The sequence below is a fragment of the Lynx canadensis genome, chromosome B2, assembly GCF_007474595.2.
Source record: "Lynx canadensis isolate LIC74 chromosome B2, mLynCan4.pri.v2, whole genome shotgun sequence".
In the NCBI taxonomy this organism is placed as follows: domain Eukaryota; kingdom Metazoa; phylum Chordata; class Mammalia; order Carnivora; family Felidae; genus Lynx; species Lynx canadensis.
The window spans coordinates 71,659,939-71,681,344 of record NC_044307.1 but is presented as its reverse complement, the minus strand read 5'-3'; the positions used below and the strand labels follow the sequence as shown (position 1 = coordinate 71,681,344).

Here is a 21,406-nt window from a genome sequence, read left to right as displayed (position 1 = left end):
CTGTAGCTTGGAGGTTACTAGTTGAACTGGGCATGCCCAGTCACCAGGCAGATTTTTTCGATGAAGTGGAAACTACAACAGCGCTTACCGTGTGCGCGGAGGTGGGCGTGCCCTCGTGGAATTTAGAATGTTGCCGCAGCCAATGGGGCCTCGCGGCCGGCTGCCGGGGCTCCTCATTGGGTGAGCGAGGAGACGAGCGAGTAGAGGGCCCCTGGAGGGAGCCGCGGAGGTGCAGGTCGGAGAGGCCGGGTACGCCGTGCCCTGCGCGTGAGCAGCTGCAGGGGCAGCGGCAGCATCCAGCGGCGGTGTCTGCAGTTCCACCCCGTTGCTTTACTTTTTAGCTGCACGAACGTAGTCATTATGCCGAAGAGAAAGGTAAGTCTCACCAAAAAGATTTCAAAGGCCTTCAAATTGTGCTTACAGCAGATCTTGTCATTGCAATGGATTGCGCGGAATGCACTTGGTAGTAACTCCGGGTTTGCGAATCTTTTTGCTTCTCCACGCTTGTTTTCAGATGCCTGTTGCAGACATTCCTCCTTCCCTCCCTTCCTCCCTCGGTCCCCAAGGATTTCTGAATGTTACTTTCTCTCCAGGGACGCCGCTTCCCTTCTTTTTTGAACTCCTGGTAACTGGAATGGTTTCCACCTTCTAACAAGAAGAAGCAAAAGCGCTTTCCATTCCCCTTTCCAGGAGGGGAGTTTCCGCTTTGAAACTGCCGGGTTGTGGAAAAGCAGTGATTGGGGGAAAACAAGTCCATGCATAGAGAGATCGAAAAAAATAAATAAGTCGGGCAGATGTTGGGGTTATTCCCAGGTGGGCCTAGCCCACGGCTGGGCGCGCCGCGTTGGCTCTGAGGCCAAGAGCGAGGGAAAGCCATGTTTAAAATAGCACTCACCCCCCCTGCTCGCCTCCGCTGCAGACCCGTATGTACCAACTCCAGTGTCAATCAGGGCTGGGGACGGCGCAGGCGGGGCCGGGCTGCCGGGACCTGCCCGCAGTTCGCGGCGGGAGCGGCGGAGTTAGCCACGCACCGGACGGGACGGCGCCAGTGGCGCCCACTCTGGCTGCCAAGGGCAGGGGCCACCGGGTCCACTCTGGCGACCCAAGCCCACACTCAGTCGGGCAAGGCGGGGTGCGCGAGCTCCCAAGTCCCTCGGTGCTCACCGGGAACTGGGATCATTTTCGTCTCGGCTTCGGTTCCTTTTGGACTATTACGTCCCCTTCCGCGCGGGTCGCGGACACCAAGTATCGCACACCGCGACGCACGTTTCCATAGGTGCCGGGCTCGGACCCCGTCATTGTCCCGGGGAGGGAAGGGAAGGCTTGCCTCCACCCTGAGAAAACCGGTGTGTGGCGGCTGTTCTGAGAAAATGCTTTGCACCCTCCCACCGCCTGCCAGCAGTGTGAGCCAGTGAGTGTATTAAATTTGAGGCAAAATTACAAATAATATCCTGCATTATCAATTAAAAACTGTGGACTGATTGGTGTAAATGAATGCGTTACTTTAAAATATTGAAGTTTTAAAAATACAGAAGGTTTTGCTTTCTTACCTACCATTACTAAGAATTTGGTGGAAACTTGTCTCCACTTTTTAACAAATATAACGAAAGTGTTTTTTTTTTTTCCTTAGAGTTTATCGTGCACATACTATGTGCTTCATATTGTGGGAAGAATTTGGCTTGCATGATTTCATTTACTCCTCAGTACACCCCATTGAACTAGGGCTTAGAGACATGAGTTACCCAACATTTCACCAACCAATTGCTAGTAACCAAGATTTAATTAGATACTGTAGGTTCAGAGTCCTTACTTTCAAACATTATTCACTCATTCTTTTCATTTAGTGGTGGTAGGTGAAGAGGAATTTAGGAAATGCAGAGATTCCCAGCCCTAGAAAATGGATGGCATTTACTAATATTTGAGATTCATTATTTAAAGTTAATGTTTGGGGCGCCTGGGTGGCGCAGTCGGTTAAGCGTCCGACTTCAGCCAGGTCAGGATCTCGCGGTCTGTGAGTTCGAGCCCCGCGTCAGGCTCTGGGCTGATGGCTCGGAGCCTGGAGCCTGTTTCCGATTCTGTGTCTCCCTCTCTCTCTCTGCCCCTCCCCCGTTCATGCTCTGTCTCTCTCTGTCCCAAAAATAAATAAACGTTGAAAAAAAAAATAAAGTTAATGTTTATGAAAGTATTGTTTTTCTAGCCCTGTTTTACTAGAACTAAGATATTTAAAATGATGCCACTATTTTCAGCATTTTATCTGAGGTTCAGTGACAGGGTTGGGAATTCTAGTAGAGTCACATCCTTACAGAGTGAATGGTGCCTTCCCCTTTCCTGAGAATTATTAACAAATTTAAATGAACAGTAACTCAGATTTGCACAAAACCCATTATTATAATGGACCCTGATGTGCTGGAGTCCTTGTTGTTAAAGGGCCAGAATTGGTGAAATCATTCTTACCTTCCCTTGCTTTCCACCTTTCTAAAGGAAACAGTAGGGAAGAAAAGAATTACAGTAGAGGAACTGTCTTTTGGTTATTGTTTTATTTCCCTGGAAGGCAGGGAGCACCCCTATGAAGAAGCTAGCCAGCCATCCTGGGACTAGAGGCAAACCTGTGTACAAGTACCTGAATGTCATCCCTCAGGACATCAGAGTATTCTTCAGAGATGGAAAAACTGTCCTTGATTAGTAAGAAGGCTCTTCATTTATACCTGGAGCCCAAAGTTGATACCTGAAAAGAAGCAGCCACAAATTAAACATAGCTAACGTGGCCATCCCTTCTATCAGTCAGACCTTAGAGCTGCCTCATAGAATCCTGGAGTTTGTTGGAGCTTACATTGGAAAGCACTATCTTTAGGTAAAGCCTGCCTGGATGCAAAGAGAAGAACTGAAAACAATCTGTGCCTAGCTTTTTGAGATATGTAAAGCTGGGGCAACTGCTAAAGCATTTACGTACTACTCCACATTATTTTTCTTGACTAAAGGGACTGCCTGTTCTACATTATAATACATTTGAGGAAAGTGCCCCACAATACCTTTTTTTTTTTTTTCTCCATCTTGGCCCTTTTTTTTCAACTTTTCCCAGAAATCAAGAAAAGTTATTTAATGAACACCTTTTTAGGCTGTTCTGTAGTGTAGGATCTGGAATCCTACCACTGCTTTAATGTCATAGGGATACATAGTTTGCTCTCATGGAACTTATATTTAATTCATTGAAGATGATAAGAGTGACAGGCACTAAACACTTGAATAATGTTAAGACTGTATATATGTGCCAGAATATATAGTATAGGTATAGATTCTAAATGCTGTAGAATTGATAGGGAAAAAAGGTTGAATTTGGGCTGGTCTTGCAAGGGTGGGTGGGACTCAAATATATACAGAGAAAAACAGTCATTTTCTGTTATCAGGCATTTCAGTGCCTCTTCTGATTATTTCTTAACCAGATATACAACTTAAAAGCCATAATATCCACATTAATATAAAATGTTCTTTTATTTCTTAATCATATCTTTGTTTTATCTCTTTGTGTGATAGTTATAGCTATGTTAAACCAAATAGGTGTTTTTTTTTTTATAACTGCTGTAGAATTTTTTGAAGCACTCAACAATAAGGAATTCTTTCGTTAGCATTAAATCTCCTTCTGAGTTTGTAAAATAAGAATGAAATTCAGTTCACCTAATGGGTGATGGGTCATTCACCACCTATTAATAGTGAGTGACATAGCAAGGAAAATGATAATATGCATGAATGCAGTGGTTGTGAGATAATGAGTGACTGAGTTCTAGAGTGTTCTGGTCAGACATCCATGAATGCCTACACTGGTCACGTTGTTATATGATGATATGATGTCCTACAAAGAGGCATCACCCAGTGAGGCCTAGAGTCATAGCCTGGCATGATTAGCAACAGCAAACACATTTTCACATCCTTCTTTTTATTTTTCCAGTATCTCATCACTAGAACTATTGGAAATATCTAGTGTATCACATCAGAAGTTCTCTAATGAGGCAGTTGTCCATGAATTTGGGGTATAAACATTCGTGTTTCTTTATACACTTAAAGGCTTAAGGAAGAAAAGGCTGTCTGCCTCTAGCTTTGAAATTTGAAATTAGGGTTTTTTTCTCTTAAAGTAGAAAGGTCCGATAGTGCTGGGCTTGGCACGGAGGATGATTAACTAACAATATTCAAGGTTTCTGATTAATGTTTCAAAAGAATATCACATGTCAAAACACCAGAGACAGACTCTGGAAGTGAAAATACAGATGAATGTGACTACATGAAAATGAATATTTCTGTATGACAAAAAGAAAAACCTATTGTTAATAAAATCTAAAAACTTACGAAAAACTGGGAAAAAATATTTGTACCACAGATACCGAAAAAAGTTTGCTAGTTTAAAAATATAAAAGAGTCTCACATGTTCTTATGGAAAAGATGTATATTTAGAAACTAGCAGACCCAAATAGATGAAATGTTTAGTTAGATTTGCTAGAAATCAAAGAAACGTATATTATTAAGAATAAGGAGATGTGATTTTTTAAAAAACCAGTCTGGTAAAAAAGATTGGAAGTATCACTGCTAAGTGCTGAATTGTACTGACACTCTAGCAGCAGTCAGGCTATATGGATGGGAATATAATTTACTTTAAAAAAAAAAAAAAAGCTTGGGGCGCCTAGGTGGCTCAGATGGTTGAGCGTCTGACTTCAGCTCAGGTCATGATCTCACAGCTCGTGAGTTCAAGCCCCGCATCGGGGTCTGTGCTGACTGCTCAGAGCCTGGAGCCAGCTTCAGATTCTGTGTGTGTCTCTCTCTCTGCCCCTAACCCACTCGCATTCTGTCTCTGTCTCTCTCAAAAATAAATAAATATTAAAAAAAAAAAGCTTTATTGGAGGTATGATCTACTTCCCATAATGTCCATTCATCTATGCAAATCAGTAATTTTACATACATTTATAGAGTTGTATGACATTACCATAATCCAGTTTTGAGCCATTTCCATCACTGGAGAAAGGTTTCTCAAGTTTTTTACAGCCAGTCCCTGCTCCCACCCCAGTCCTAGGCAACCACGAATCTACTGAGATTTGCCTTTTCTGGAAATTTTACATAAGAGGAATCAAACAATATGTAGTCTTTTGTGTCTGGTTTCTTTCAGCATAATGTTTCCGAGGTCCATATGTGTTCTAGCGTGAATCAGTATTTCGTTCTTTTCTGTTGCCCAGTGATCATCCATTGTTCATCCTTTCACAAATGGATGGACATTTGGATTGTTCCAGGTTTTAGTTATTATGAATAACGCTGCTGTGAATATTTATATGTAAGTCTTTCATGGGCACATTTTCATCTGTCCTGGGAACTTTCCTAACTGTAGAACTGGTGGGTGGTTTGAAAGTCTATTTTTAACGTTTAGGTAACTTCCAAACTGTCTTCCAAAGTGATTGTACATACCATCAATGGGTGAGGGTTCCAGTGTTTCAACATCACTGATATTGTCAGTTTTAGTTTAGTTTTTTTCTTTGTAAGGTTTGCATTTATTTTTGAGAGAGTAAAAGTGGGGGAGGGTCAGAGAGAGGGGGGACAGAGGATCCAAAGCAGGCTTCATGCTGACAGCAGTGAGCCTGATGCGGGCAAACTCCTGAACCGTGAGATCATGACCTGAGCCAAAGCCAGACACTCCACCGACTGAGCCACCCAGGTGCTCCTGATATTGTCACTTTTTATGCTTATAGCCATTCTAATAAATTTAATTTGTATCTCCATAATAACTAATGACGATGAGCATCTTTTTGTGTGCTTACCAGCATAATGTATGTCTTAGGTGAAATGTCTATTCAGATATTTTTGCCCGGTTTTTAATTGGGTTGTTTCTTATTGAGTTGTTAGAGTTCTTTAAATATTCTAACACAGGGCCTTTATCAGCTATGTGATTTGTAGATATTTTCTTCCAATCTGTGGCTTTTTAAAATTTGGAAAAACAAATGTTTTTTTAATTTTGATAAATCCATTTAGTGTCATGTTTAATAAAGCTTTGCCTAATCCAGAGTCACAATTATTTTCTCATAAAGCTTTATAGTTTTAGCTCTTATATTTGGTTCTATGATCCATTTTGTGTTAATATTGTACCTAGCGTGAGATAAGGGTTTAAACTCTCTTTCTCTCTCTCTTTTTTTATTTTTTGGCATGTTGATAGCCAGTTTTCCCAGCACCAGTTGTTGAAAAGACTATTCGTTTGCCACTAAATTGCTTAGGTACTCTGGTGGAAAATCGGTTCATCTTAAATGTAAAGGTTTCTTTCTGGGCTGTCAGTGATATTCCATTGTGTATATGCCTGTCCTTAGATCAGTACTGCATTATCTTGCTTACTATGGTTTTAGAGTAAGATTTGAAATCTGGTAGTGTCAGTCCTCCAGCTTTCTTCTTCTTTTTCAGAATTGTTGTGTCTATTGTATTCTTTGCATTTCCTTATAAATTTTAGAATCAGCTTATAAACTTCTACAAAAATACCTCCCTTGACTTTAATAGGGATTGAATTGAATCTGTAAATCAATCTGGGGTGAATAGCCTTTTTAACATACTGATGTTTCCAGTATGAATATGAAAGGGTCTAACTACGGGTAGTGTGCCATCCAGATGCTTACTGAGTTTAATTGAGTTAATATTGAGATGGTACCTATGTTTGAGTAAAGGCTCCAAAATGGCAGGGTTGTACATTTTATTCATTCATTCACTCATTCCATGTTAAATAAACATTTATTGAGTATCACCTTTATGCAGAGTATTATCATGTTGGGAGAATAAGTGAATTGGATTTTTTTCCAACCGTTTTTGAAGTGAATGAGTAAATGCCCCTATTTTTAAGGATCCTTTAGTCTGATAGGGTAGGTAGTATACACATGTAAATATTTTTAATTTATGGCAAGAAATGATAATGAGCCACAAGAAAAGATAAAAACATTGAAAGGTTTGGCCAGACCACATGTCCAGAGAAAAAATACTGACAAGAAATTGTTTGGTTAAAAGGGTTGAAGGTGATAGGTTTTGTTTTTTGTTTTTTTTAAATCTCAAGAGGATCAGTGCTAGTTTGTTATTAAAGGTGATCTGTCATTGGTTTTTCTGTGAAGTCTTGCTTTCTTTGAAATATGAGGAAGTTAAATTCAAGGCCTGTTAACAGTTGAGATTAGATTGTATGCAGTAACTACCCTCCCTCATTAGTGCCTTTCTTTTAACTACTGTCTTGTATTTTTATTTTTATTTTTTTACTCTCTTCTATTTTAAAGGTAGTTGTCTGACAAGCACCATGTTTCTAAATTGGGACACATTGTTTGATTACCTAATTTAGATTTAACTTTGTAATCTTCCTAATTTGACTTGACTGTGAAATATTTGATGGCTCTGATGTTTCTCATATCCCATGCACCTAGCACAAGTAGTATAACTTTTTGTTGAACAAGTGCATGAGTGAATCATTTCCAAGGGAAGAAAGTAGTAAGTTTAATTATTTCATATGTTTGTTGAGGAGGTAGTCCAGTAGGGTTCTGACATGTACCGTTTACTGGCTGTATGATTTAGGGCACATTACTTCACTTCCCCCTAAACTTCTAAGTTCCTAATTCTCTAAGACTCAGTTTTCTTGTCTATCAAACTGGGATACAAATATTATTTACCTCATTGGGTTGTTGGAGAAATTAAATGAGATTGTGAATGCAGAGTACTTCACTAGCACTTGCCATGTGTAAAACACATGGGGTGTTCGTTATTGTGATAATGATATTTTCAATTATTCACTACGGTGAAATAATAATAAATAAGCACCATGCTTCCATTTGGTAGGAGGATAAAATGGCACACAGTGTGGATAGGGAACAGGTAGACCGCACAGTTTAATTAACTGCAGTTACAGAAATAGATGTTCAACAACTGAATAACAAATGTAGTGTTTTTGAAGGAATATAAGCTTTAATCTGGTGCATTTTTACAGGGTTGTGTTTTCTCAAAGAAAAAAATATGTTTAAAAATATCTCCATGTAACATTAAAATTCCCTTGGCAAATCAGTTATCAAGTGATCCTCTTTTCCTATACTTTCCACCTAAAACACTGCTTTTGTTTATACCCAAGTTAAATATATTCCACTTTCCTTCAGGGTACAATTTGGAAATGGTGACTGAAATAAACACCATTTAAGCTGTCTGCTTTCACAGTACCTAGTATGTTGAAATATGATGTTAGTCTCCTGAGTAATTTAAAAATCAGTGTTGAAGATAACAAACCAAATCAAAATGTTGAATTCCTTTTTCACTGGCTGCTTATTTTTTGTACATTTCACTGTCTTCTTAGAAGAGTTCAGTCAAATCAAGTATTGGTTCCTGGTCATGGTATTTATTGAGTCCAGTGTTATTATATCCTGTGGACACATTCAGAAATGGCCATTTAGAGATGCCTAAGGCAAATGCATATTTGATCACACTTAAAGTAAATGATACACTATTCAGAAGTCGGGAAATAGAAAAAACAGTTTTAAATTTCAAAATGAGTTGCAAATTTAATATTTCAAGGGAAACACAGCAGTAACAACATATAAATACATTTATTACTATTAAAATTTAAGTAGCTACCATTTATTAAACGCCTGGATGTACCAGACCTTAGCTATTATATGCTTTACATTCATTAGTTTAAACCCAAGTATGTGAAGCTACTAGAAACAAACATATATGGGAAGTATTATGGTGTAATTTCATATTATTTCATGTTATTCTCACAACAGTTATGTGAGGCTATTCTCATCTCACAGATACGGTAACGACAGCCACGATATCTAGCATTTAGATGGCTTTCTGGAACTCAGGCACTGTTCTGAGCACTCTGCATTAATGAACCGAACCCTCCCAACCACCCAGTAAGGTATGTACTCTTCAGACTGTGGTCTCACAGAAGGCCCCCATGATAAGAAATGGCCCAGCTGGGATGCAGTGCTGGCAGTCTGGCTCCAAAGCCTGTGCTTTTAACCGCCGAGCCCTACGGCCTTTCTCATACACAGAAGAGAATATTGGGATTTAGTAAGATTAAGGAATTCCCCCCAGGTCACACAGCTAGGAGGTAATAGATCCAGGAATTCTAACCCAACCCTCTTTACCCAAGAATTTTGCTCTTAACCATTATACCACAGTACGTCCCATAAATGTTTGTATCTAGGAACCTCATATGGTTTTACTTAAAACTAAGATGCCCAATGAATGAAACAAGGAAAAATCAAGAGTTATATAAATACGTAAATGTTCCTTTGATTAAAATGTTGTCTTTATTAATAGACATAGGCTGATGGCCATTTTTTCTAGGTGCCAGTACAAGTTACCCAAGAAGTATTTATTATTTATGATCATGCCCTAAGGTTGGCCTCAGGGTCAGGCCTCTGCTTCTGAGAGAGGCACATACATTATCATGAAGGCTTCTGGTATGCCAGTAACTAATAGACTGTAGAGCCATATACAAGATATATATGTATACATGCACAATTTCCTCACCCAAGTATTAATATCTTTGAGTGTTGAAAGTCTAAGACTCAGTGTTTCTTCAAATTACAATAAACTGCTGGATTTACTATTTCCAAGATATATTGTCTTCATTAATTTGTTCTATATAGGCTAATAGAGATACTCCCCTGTGATCAGAAACACATAAGTACACTTGCATATTATACAATATATTGAGAGGTTGCAACGTAAATATTACATTACCATTACTTAAGCATTGGGTTTAAAAAATGAGCCAGTGCTTTTGTTTTGGGAACTCTTTGAATAGAATAGATTTATAATTTGGAAAATCTATTGAACCTAGGACTGAGTGGATTTTTATTTCAGAGTTCTGGTTTACCAATTATTTAATGTTTAATTACAACATTTATTTTTTTAATTTAATGTTTGTTTATTTTTGAGAGAGAGACAGAGAGACAGAGTCCAAGCAGGGAAGGGGAAGAGGGAAAGGAAGATACAGAGAGAGAAAGAGAGAGAGAGAGACAGAGAGAGAGAGAGAGAGAGAGAGAGAGAATCCCAAGCAGGCTCCATGCTCACGAACTATGAGATCATGACCTGAGCTGAAGTTAGAGGCTCAACCAACCAAGCCACCCAGGCTCCCCACAAAATTTGTTTTTAAAAGGTATACTATAAAGTGATATTAGTTTAAAATTATAATTTGATTATGTGACCCCATGCAAAGATAAATACAAAGTCTACCCTGGGTTCCTTATTTATTTTTCTTTTTTTCTCTTTCTCTCTCTTTTTTTTTCTTTGTGGATATAAGCTGTGTTTTTTTTTTTTACAATACTGGGCAGAATTCTATTTTGTAGGAAATCATGAGTATTAAGCGTGGTGTATGTGGGCGATAAACATACCAAAGATTTGAGGTGGTCAAAATGTGAAGCTTTGAAGGCTCCTTCTGAAGTTCTACATTCCATATAATAAATTTTTTAAAACTCTATTCTTTCTACTTCTCATGGCTTTCCTTTACCTCTTAGTTATAATTTTTAATTTTATTATCCCCCTTTTTTGTGGCCACAGGTCAGTCACATCAGAGCTAGCTGATTAGTTTTGCAAAAATACAAGGACATCGTAACTGTGCTTACCATTTGCTAGAAATTAATTCATACCAGGGCAAATAGGAAAATAAAGTAACCATCTGGAAAGATCCCTGGTATAAAAGTTGGAAGACTTGGGTGTAGTGTGGACTCCACCACTCTTTAGAAGGGGAAAGTCACTTGACTCTTTGAACTTCTACTTTTCATCTGTAAAATGGGACTATTAAGGTCACGCCTCTGTATTCCCATGCTATTGAGAGGACCAAATACAGCAACAATGTAAAAGTACATTGAAAATGTAAAGTGTGGGGCACCTGGGTGGCTCATTCGATTGAGCCACCGACTTCAGCTCAGGTCATGATCTCATAGTCCGTGAGTTTGAGCCCCACATCAGGCTCTGTGCAGACAGCTCAGAGCCTAGAGCCTGCTTCAGATTCTGTGTCTCCCTCTCTTTCTACCCCTCCCCTGCTCATGCTCTGTCTCTCTCTGTCTCAAAAATAGAGACATTAAAAGAAAAAAGAAAAATGTAAAGTTCTACAAAAATTGATTGTTTTAATAGATAAAAATACTTTTATCTGTGTATGTAACCATTTAGAAACCCAGAATAGTACATTTATGTGCATCTCAACATACAGTATTTTTAATGGGACATTGTTTATTGTTATTCCAAGAGGCTCACCACTGAGGGGGAAATAGGAAACACTCCACTACATATTATGTGTTTGTTGGCTACATCTATAGATTAAAATATTTCCCAATCTGGAAACCCTTTGCTCTTCTAGCATCCTAGATCTGCACCTAATTTTTAAATTCGGAAAACTAACAAATCAGTCTGAGTGTTGTAGTAGTTAAGGGAATGAACTCTGAGGACACCTAGGTTGTTCATCAGTTAAGCGTCCTATTCTTGATCTCAGCTCAGGTCTCCATCTCAGGATCATGAATTCAAGGCCCACATTGGGCTCCATGCTGGGCATAGAGCCTACTTAAAGAGAGAGAGAGAGAGAGAAAGAGAGAGAGAGAGAGAGAGAATGAACTCCGAACCAGCCTACTTCGGTTTAAATCCCAGGTCTTCACTTACAGGCAAGTTTACCAGCTGGGTAATCTGGAGCAAGTTACTTAACCTCTCTGGTCTCAATTCCTCATTTATAAAATGGACATCATGCTAGTTTACCAACTTCACAGGATTGTGGTGAGGTTTAAAACATTTAGATCATTGCCTTGCACATAAGTGCAGTATACATTGTTTGTTATTATTATTATTCCTCTTGGTCCCTTGTCTCTTTCACTTGTACTCATGAAGAAACTTGGGCACAGGGAAGTGAGATGTGAGCCACACTGGAATTCAGGCTTCTGACTTCAACCAGGTGCTTTCCCATTGATGCAGTACAACTCACATGAAAAACGTAACTCGGGTAGAAGAGGCAATTCAGACCAAGGAGATGTGTGAAATATTTAAGACTATTTCATTAAAGATATACTTCCGTTATTGCATTATATATATATATATATATATATATATATATATATATCCTAATAAAATTTCACTGAACATCCTAGAACATGGCTTATTCTTTATTTTTGGTTATCTTTTGTACCTGAATACAATGTGAGATATTTTCCCTAAAAGTATCCCTCAGAAAAGAGATAGTTGCTATTTATTTCAGTTCATCCAAAGTCTTCTAAAACAGAGTTTTTAACTCAATTATTTTTATCTCTAACAACAAAATAAAATTTGGGGAAGACATACTGGCCTGACATGACATTAATAACTGCAATTTGGATTTATATAAGTTGATGAAATTAACAGACATAAACAAGGAAGGAGGTAGCAGAGAAATGTAATATTAGTTTGATTATTAATCCTCTTAAAATGATCTCTCAGTTGTAAGTATTGGGTTTTTAAAGATTATTTTACAAAGCAGTGAAGTATTGGAGGGTCCCAAACATAGGCCTACGGGATGAATGAAAAACAATCATGCTAATGTTAAATAATGATCCTGTGGCTTTGAATCAATATTTTAGTATCTGTTTCATGTGTCTTAGGAATATTTGAATTTAAGAGAACTACCTGTTATTTTAAAAAACCTCCAGAATTTCATGGGCATTGCCCCCATTTGAGGAGGGGGGGGAATTCACACTGTGTTAAAAAGTTGAGTTCTGTGTTCATTTTAGCCGAAGAGTGATAAGAGTTAGTTATGGGCACATTTCTCTGGGTGGATTACTTGGATTTTTTGTCCCAGAATTTCCTCTGCTAACCAGCTCACTATTAGACTGCTTCTTTCCTGTAGCCTTGGGTTTATAACAGAAAACATAAAATTAATTTTTAAAGAAATTTTGATAAAGAGATTAAAAAAAAAAATACTGGCCAGGGCGCCTGGGTGGCTCAGTAGGTGAAGCGTCAGTAGGTTAAGCTCAGATCATGATCTACGATTCATGAGTTTGAGCCCCACATCTGTCTCTCTGCTGTCCGCACAGAGCCTGCTTTTGATCCTTTGTCCCCCTTTCTCTGCCCATCCCCTGCTCGCACTCTGTCTCTCTCTCTCTCTCTCTCTCTCTCTCAAAAAATAAACTTTAAAAAAGAAATACTGGCCAGCAAGTTAGAGAAGAATCACCTCAAAGTAATACCTTTCCTGGGTTAAAAGAAGTAATTACTGGTTTATTTGCACTGTTACATCTGCTCCCTAATTTCCTGAATTGGCACAGACAACCCAGAAGTTGAGACTGGATTTGTTCTGTGGCTGCTGGAAAATGATTGCTTGAATTGCATAGATACTGTAGGCTCTCAGGTAGTGCACTTATAAAGCAATAGCCCTTGTCTTTCAATCTTAGAAGAAAATCTCTGAGAGCCAACACTTACCAATCATTAAGACTTTTTGGAACTTTGACATAAGGCCCAGCATTTGTTGCTGAGACTCCCGAGCCCTCCCCCTTTCTTCTCTTGTGTAGCTTAGAAGAAACATGGCACAAGCCGGGTACTAGCCTCACCACGTCCAGCCGTCTGCCACACCCTCCATATCTCTCTGCTGTGAGAAGTCCACAGGCTCATGCTGTTTGAACTGTTCCCAAGCGACTGTTGAAGGGTATAAGGAATTTCCCATCTTCTCTGATATCTCCCTGAGTTTGGAGAGAGAAAATTTGGCTTCTGACCACTGCCACCACCGGTGCCCTTCAGTCCAGTGATAACTGCTATTTATTGGAAGAGAAACTCGGCAGTTGGGGAGTTTTTGCCTGTTGATTCCTTATGGGTTGTCTGTGGGATAAAAATTCCAAGTTTCTTTTCTTGGTTTCCTAAAAGGACTGCTGGTCCTGTTTAGTCTTCTGGAAAATGCAGTTGTGTCCCCTCAATGCATTTTTGTGTCCTCAGGGGCGGGGCTGAGGTATGTCCTCGTAAAGAAAGAATGGGGATGGAACAGTTGGTCCACTGCTGAAGGAATCTGTGCTCCCCATCAGCTCTCCTACGCTAGCCCAAGGAGAGCTCTGCATCCTTGTGGTAGTGCCCTTGGCTTCCCATCTTGCCCCACTCCAGAGCCTTCATATCAGATGAAACAATTATGAATGATATGTCTTCTTAAAAAAAATTTTTTTTTGATGTTTGTTTATTTTTGAGAGAGACAGAGCATGAGCGGGGGAGGGGCAGAGGGAGAGGGAGACACAGAATCCAAAGCAGGCTCCAGACTCTGAGCTGTCAGCACAGAGCCTGACATGGGGCTCAAACTCACGGACCACAAGATCATAACCTGAGCTGAAGTTGGACACTTCACGGACTGAGCCCAGGAGCCCCGGAATATGTCTTGAACAGAAAAGGAAGAGGCAGTATATAAGCCAGGTTTATAAGCCATTTAAGAAATGCAGAAAATGCTATGAGTAAACCTAGGGCCCTGTTAAACTAGACTTAATGGAACAGTTTGCCTCTAGTCTTTTTTTTCTCTCATTATTGGTAATATTTTTATTTGAGAAAAAAATTTAAATACAGAAAAATCCAGAAAATAATGTAACATACTCATTTACCCACCTCTCAAATTCACACATTTTAATGTTATCATTTTGCTTCAGGTTTCTTTTTAATAAAATAAAATGTTGCAGGTGAAGTTCAGTTTTCCTTAGAACCGCCCCCCCCCCTTGGTCTCCTTCCATTGTCAGCCTCCCTAGAGGTAACCATTATCATGAATTTGTTGTGTATCCTTCCAGTCCATGATTTTATACTTTTATGGTATATATGTCATATATAAATCCTTCATATTGACTGGTGCATGTTTTAAAATTTGTAAAAGTGTAGTCATATGCATATATTATTCTGTTTTTTCCTGTCACTTGACATTATAATGGATAAGTATAATTTGTTTAGGTATATTGTGATTACTAATGTATTTGGACTTTTTCTAATGACTTATTTTGTGGGGTGTTTTTTTTTTTGTCATTTGTTTTTTTCCTTCCTTATTAATATAATAATTGCTTAATTTCACTCCTCTTGATTTGGAAGTTTATAGATCCTGTTTCTTGTGTTAAAAATTTTAATGGCTATCTTTAAATTTTATTTTAGCAAAGTCTAAATGATTCTGTGACTGTATCATCCTCCAGAATAAAACCAGGACCCTAGCATGCTTTACCTTCTCATCTGTTCATCCTCCTCTCATTTTTTGTGGTTATTATGGTCTAGAACTGTGCCATCCAGTATGGTAGTCACTGGCTTTGTAAGGAAATTAAGCACTCTTTTTTTTTTTTAATGTTTATTTATTTTTGAGACAGAGACAGAGCATGAACGAGGGAGGGTCAGAGAGAGAGGGAGACAGAATCCGAAGCAGGCTCCAGGCTCTGAGCTGTCAGCACAGAGCCCGACGCGGGGCTCGAACTCACGGACTGTGAGATCATGACGTGAGCCGAAGTCGGTGGCTTAACCGACTGCGCCACCCAGGCGCCCCAATTAAGCACTCTTTAAAAAGAAGAAGGTGGGGCGCCTGGGTGGCGCAGTCGGTTAAGCGTCAGACTTCAGCCAGGTCACGATCTCCCGGTCCGTGAGTCTCTCGGTCCGTGAGTTCGAGCCCCGCGTCAGGCTCTGGGCTGATGGCTCGGAGCCTGGAGCCTGTTTCCGATTCTGTGTCTCCCTCTCTCTCTGCCCCTCCCCCGTTCATGCTCTGTCTCTCTCTGTCCCAAAAATAAATAAACGTTGGAAAAAATAAAAAAAATAAAAAATAAATAAAAAGAAGAAGGTGAATCTTTTAAATTTCAATTTTAACTTAAATTCAAAATTTGTATTAGATACAGTTATTGGAACAATTTAAATATGTTTGGAACAACCCAGATGTGTGAAACTACTATAAACTTGAACTCCAAATATAGATAGGTGAGAACCTAACACATGTATGGGGTATGCTGTTAAGTGTCAAGTATGTGCTGCATTTTGAAGATTTAGTGTTAAAACTTTGTGAAATATCTCATTAATAATTTGTAAATTGATTACATGTTGAGGTGATAAAATTTTAGATTCAGTTAAATAAAATATTAAAATTAATTTCATCTATTTCTTTTTGCTTTTTTAATGTGGCTATCAGAAAATCTGGAATTAAATGTTATATTTCTATAGGACAGCACTGGTTTAGGATTTCTAGGGAAATGTTTTTAAACACAAAAAAACGGGTATTATTTACAAGTAATAATTAATTGGATTTGCCAGTATTTTATACATTACTTCTTATATACTTTTTCATCTGAATTCATTTTTCTTATTACTGAATTTGATTTTTTACTAACAGTTCCTTATTGAAATGCTCTGCTGACGGCAAAGTCTCTTAAGTATTCATGTTATGAGTTGTCTTTATTTTTCCTTCATTCTTTTTAAGTTTATTTATTTTCAGAGAGAGAGAGAGAGAGAGAGAGAGAGAGAAACATGAGTGGGGGAAGGGCAGAAAGAGAGGCTCACAAGCAGTGCAGAGCCTGATGTAGGGCTCAGACTCAAGAATCGTGAGATCATGACCTGGGCCAGAATCAAGAGTCAGATGTTTAACTGACTGAGACACCCAGGCACCCCTGTTTTCCTTCATTCTTAAGTGATAGCTGGATATAAAGTTCTAGGTTGACAGTTAGCCTCAACTGCTTGAACCTTACTTCATATTTTCTTAAACTTGTATTTGCTGGTAAAAGTAATTCTTTGTAGATAATCCATCTTTTAACTCTGGTAACTTATGTTTTTTAAATGTTTATTTATTTATTTTGAGAGAAAGAGAGCATGCATGCAGGGAAGAGGTAGAGAGAGCAGGGGAGAGAGAGAATCCCAAGCAGGCTCCATGCTGTCAGCACAGAGCTCAACACAGGGCTCAATCTCACGGAACACCAGATCATGACCTGAGCCAAAACCAAGAGTCAGATGCTTAACCAACAGCCACCCAGGCACCCCTTACTCCAATAACTCTAAGATTTTTCTCACTTTACTACAGTTTTACTACAACATGTTTCATGGTATCCATTTGTTTTGTTTCCACTTTGTTCCTTGACATAAGCTTTCAACCTGGAGACTTATGACTAGTACCTCTGTTCCTGGCCTCTGAAATGTCTGTTAAGTATATTTGGAGCTTCTCAATTAACCACCATATCTGCTATCCTCTCTTGCGTATTGTTTATTCCTTTATTGCTCTTTGTTGCATTCTGGGCTAATTCCTCAGCACTCTCTGACAGTTTACTATTTCTTCTGTCCCTGGTCTAGAGTTTGTTTTGAGAGGTGTTTTTTTTTTTTCTTTATTTTTTTTTTATTTCAATGAGTCTATTTTTATTTTCAGAATTTTGAATTCAAAGATGTTCAGCTACCTGTTGGTGTTTGCCAAAGTTCAGGCCTTCTAATGCCGATTCTCTGTCCCCATCTGGTCACCAGGTGTTCAGTGATCCACCGTCCTGCCACCTTGCCCTCAAATCAGCACTCACTGGTACTCCAAACTTCCTAGAATCTCTGCTGGGCCTTGCATCTGGCCACTGTGTATGTCCCCCCCCCCCCCCACCTTGCTGGCTCTCAGTTCAGTACCTTTGCCTCTTCGGTGCTGAAGGAGCTTCAGATATGTGAATGAGACCTTTTTGTTTGACCATGGTTCTTTACTCTCTTGACCATGGGTTCTGGGTTCAAACTGGATTAGCATAAGTTTGCTCTGTCCTGGGAAATGATTTGAGAACCCTTCTGTCTTGGAATTCTTCAGATCTAACTCGCCTCATCCTTCCCATCAGCCTCCCAGAAGGTTGAAGTACATCTGAGATCATCGCCATATACCCCCAGTCCCCATTTCCCCCTTTTCTTTGTCTTTATTCCTCACAGCCCCTTGGGACAAAAACTTTGGCCTTCTGCTTCAATCCCTTCATACCATGTCCTGCTTCCTGTCTCTGGCCTCATGGCTAAGTGTTAATGGTAGACCGGGCGTGTGATAAGACAGCCTGAAATGATAAGTCCTTCTGAAATAGTGTATCTGTTACTCTGTGCAACAAAAACAGATAACAAGGTTACAGGGAGTTTTATGTGCTCACCGTTAAGGGTCTGTTGAATATAATTTGATATTTAATCATTTGGAAGACTCATTAAGATATGTATTTCTTGCATAACATCTGTATAACAACTCACCGACTCCGGAATGCTCTAACATCTTGCTTGATCATAAGCCCGACGCTTGGAGTTCAGCATCATCATCCTCTGTCATTCATGGATGAACAGACTGAGCCACTGATCAGGTCACTAGCCGAGATCACTACAGCTCCTAGGTAGAGAGCCAACACTCAGGCCCGGGTCCTGACCCAGGATAAAGATCAGTTGGCTTGTTTTGACTAAATTGGTTACGGCTTGTTAATAGAAAGCCCTTATGGAGAGATTGCCAGAGAAACCAGCTTAGCCTTGACCTGTAGCTCTTCACATTTCTAGTCTTATGTTCATTCACCTGAAGCCATTAACATCTTCAGTTATACCTGCTTTTTTATGGGGAATCTTTCCGGGTTTCTTTTTTTCAGTAATTTGTACCTGACACAGACATTTGGTCAGTGTTTAGAAAGTGATCTCTCAATCATATTGCTGTCACTAATCTACTGCATAGAAGAATCTTGAAAATTTTGTCACTAACATCCATTTTTAACTTTTTTTAATGTCAGTTAACATCAGAATAATTGTGTGCTGCTTCTTTAAATGCCCACCAGCTACAGGTGAATTGAAATCTACCAAGTGGCCTAACGGGTATGAATGAGAGCCCAGTGCTTCTTGACAACGGAGTGGCTGGTTTGTGTCCAGAAAGTCGAGTTTGCAGCATGGAGTTGAGCAAAGGGAAATAGCCCATGTAGGGACTATCTTCATATGCTGACACTTTCTAAGATTTTGCTATCTCCAATTTGACTGGCTAATAGGGCAAGATGAGAAGCAGTGTTTCCCTTCATGACAGAGAAGTTTCCAGGGAAGAGGGGAAAACAGTTGGCTGTTTGGGAAACAAGAAAGAACTCCATGAATGTGGGAGGTTCTGGAGAGAAGTGAACTGACAGACTCTGGGTTGAAGGTTTACTGTGTCCTCTGCCTTGAAGAAAAGCTTTTGACTTTCTAAAAGTCTTTGTATACTTCTAGCCTATGTTTTACATGTTCTTTTATAATCTAAATTTTTTTAAGTTAGCATTATTTTATGTGGACTTTCTGTGTATTCACATAGCCTAGCTTTTTTTAATCCCATTGCATTAATAGTTACATAGTTTACTTAAATATTTCTCTGTCATTTGCTGATCATGTGAGTTGTTTCGAGTTAGTCCATATTAGAAAGAGTACAAATAAAATGATGTTTTTACAGGCTTTCTTTGTGTCCTGGTTCCAAAATAGGAATTACTGGATCTTTATATGAATAGTCGGTGTGTCTTTCTCATATTGGCATGGTGTTTTTTGAAAATATCATATTAATTAACTGTGTCACCAGCCCCACCAAACAGTGGGTTTTATGATCTTTAAAACGTTTTTCTCATTTTATCAGCTGAGGCACTACTACATAGCTGTTTCATTTTGCTAAAGCCAAACATCATGGCAAATGTGGGTTTGCTGTTTTCTCTTGGAAACTCTTATTCATATCTTCTGTCCGTTTGTGTCCTAGAGATTGGGTATTTACCTACTACCTTTGTATGGTTTTAAAATATATGAAATAGTTTAACATTGTAACTAGTTTAGTCATTTTCACCTTGTTTACTGTCTTTAGCCAGTAAAAATACATTGAGATCTGCAGGGTGTGTCACATGAATGTAAACATATTTTTCCCAGAGTTGTATGCCCCCTAGAAAGTAGTCAGGTTTGAGCTGTCACCAGAGCGGGCAGGTGCTGCCCCAGGGGGGCGTGGATCAAAATTAGGAAACAAATTAGCTGGAGTGGCAGGGCGTTTGGCTGTCCTGCCAAGCCTGTGAATTTGGTCGAGATGCTGAAAGAATAATAATCCGTGACACATTTGTCAAGTCGTATCAAGAAGTGGGCTAGACATCAAAACTAGGCAAGTATGGGACAGAAATATGCTTTTGTGCTCAGGCTGGACTTTCTTAGCATCCTGCTCTCATCTTAGAGAAACAAAGTCACTGGAGCATGTGGTGGCTTCGTGGCACCGCTGCCACTGGCTCTTGGGTCCCTGTCCTTTAACTAGTGGTGAAATCCTCAACAATCCAATGAAAATTGCTGAGGGTGAACACATATTAAAAACACATCAGTTTTTATGTGCCTATCAGTTCTTGCACCACTCCTGTTTTAAAATTAGAGCAGTTACGCAGATTAAATGCTCTGTGGGGTGTGTGTGTGTGTGTGTGTGTGTATGTGTGTGTATGTATGTATATATATAAAATGTATCCTCTTACAGACTTACTTTTTTCCCACAGAATATCTGTTGACTTACGTGGTCTGGAGAATTGAAAGAGCTATTTTTTCAAATCTGCCTCTAATGTGTGCTTTCCAGTTTAAATACAGTTCACTGAAATATTTTCTTTCCAGTCTCCAGAGAATACAGAGGGCAAGGATGGATCCAAAGTAACTAAACAGGAGGTAAGTGTATCTTTGACTTCCTGTATTTAATTATTTTAACTGGAATTTTTTTTTAACATTGTGAGGATTGTATGCATCTGAATGAATGCAATTCTGAATAAGGCTGTTGAGACTACATAAACCAGAGATAAAAGTGTCACTGTGCAGCATTGCTTGGCGCAGGTAAATTTCAGTTGAGATCACTGATGAGACATTTTCCACTTACTATGTTGTTTATGTTTCTACCTGTCGGTCCTGCTGTCTGTTAAAGTAGATACTGAGAATTCCTTCTGGGCAAAGAGCAAGATAATAGGTAAATTCATCAAGGAGAACAAAGTCTGCCTTTCACAGCAAGGAAATGAAAGATGGTTGATTTAATAAATTCTCTGCTCCAGTGAGTGAATTACACATTTCTTTTTTAGTTCTGAATATTTGCCTAAAAGGAGTCATGTCTAGAGTCAAAAACTGTGGAAGGACACACGAAATGTCGAAATACTGAACTTTTTCTTTTTTTTTAATCAGGAATATTCTTAGGGCTTTGGATAATGAATTGGGCAACAATTCAAAGAAACTCTGTATTAAAATACAGAAACCTCCAAAAAACTAAGAAATTGAGAGAGATGGTTGCATTTACCCACTGTGGTAATATCATGAACTTCTAAAAGGAGATGGATGAAAAAGTAGCAAATTAGAGGCTAACTCTGATGACAGCCATTCACTTTTGCACAGAGCTTTACAGTGTGTGGAACAACTGCAGTTCTTACCCTTGAACTTATAAACTAAAAGAGGTCACGTGAAAGACAGAAACAGTATTTAGTTACAGATTCTTTGATTGAGGGATTCATATTGTGGT

The 21,406-nt window shown here is 39.1% G+C and overlaps 1 protein-coding gene across 3 annotated transcripts in view; it reads left to right on the top strand.

Annotated features, from left to right (window-relative positions):
- The first annotated feature begins 218 nt into the window (after nt 1-218).
- Nucleotides 219-21,406, top strand: part of HMGN3 (high mobility group nucleosomal binding domain 3) — a 32,422-nt gene continuing 11,234 nt past the window's right edge. For all 3 annotated transcript variants that reach the window (XM_030315885.1, XM_030315884.1, XM_030315883.1), the window contains exons 1-2: nt 219-375; nt 20,524-20,574. In XM_030315885.1, the coding sequence (XP_030171745.1) occupies nt 361-375; nt 20,524-20,574 (66 nt within the window). In that variant the 5' untranslated portion in view covers nt 219-360. The remainder of the gene's footprint in view (nt 376-20,523; nt 20,575-21,406) is intronic.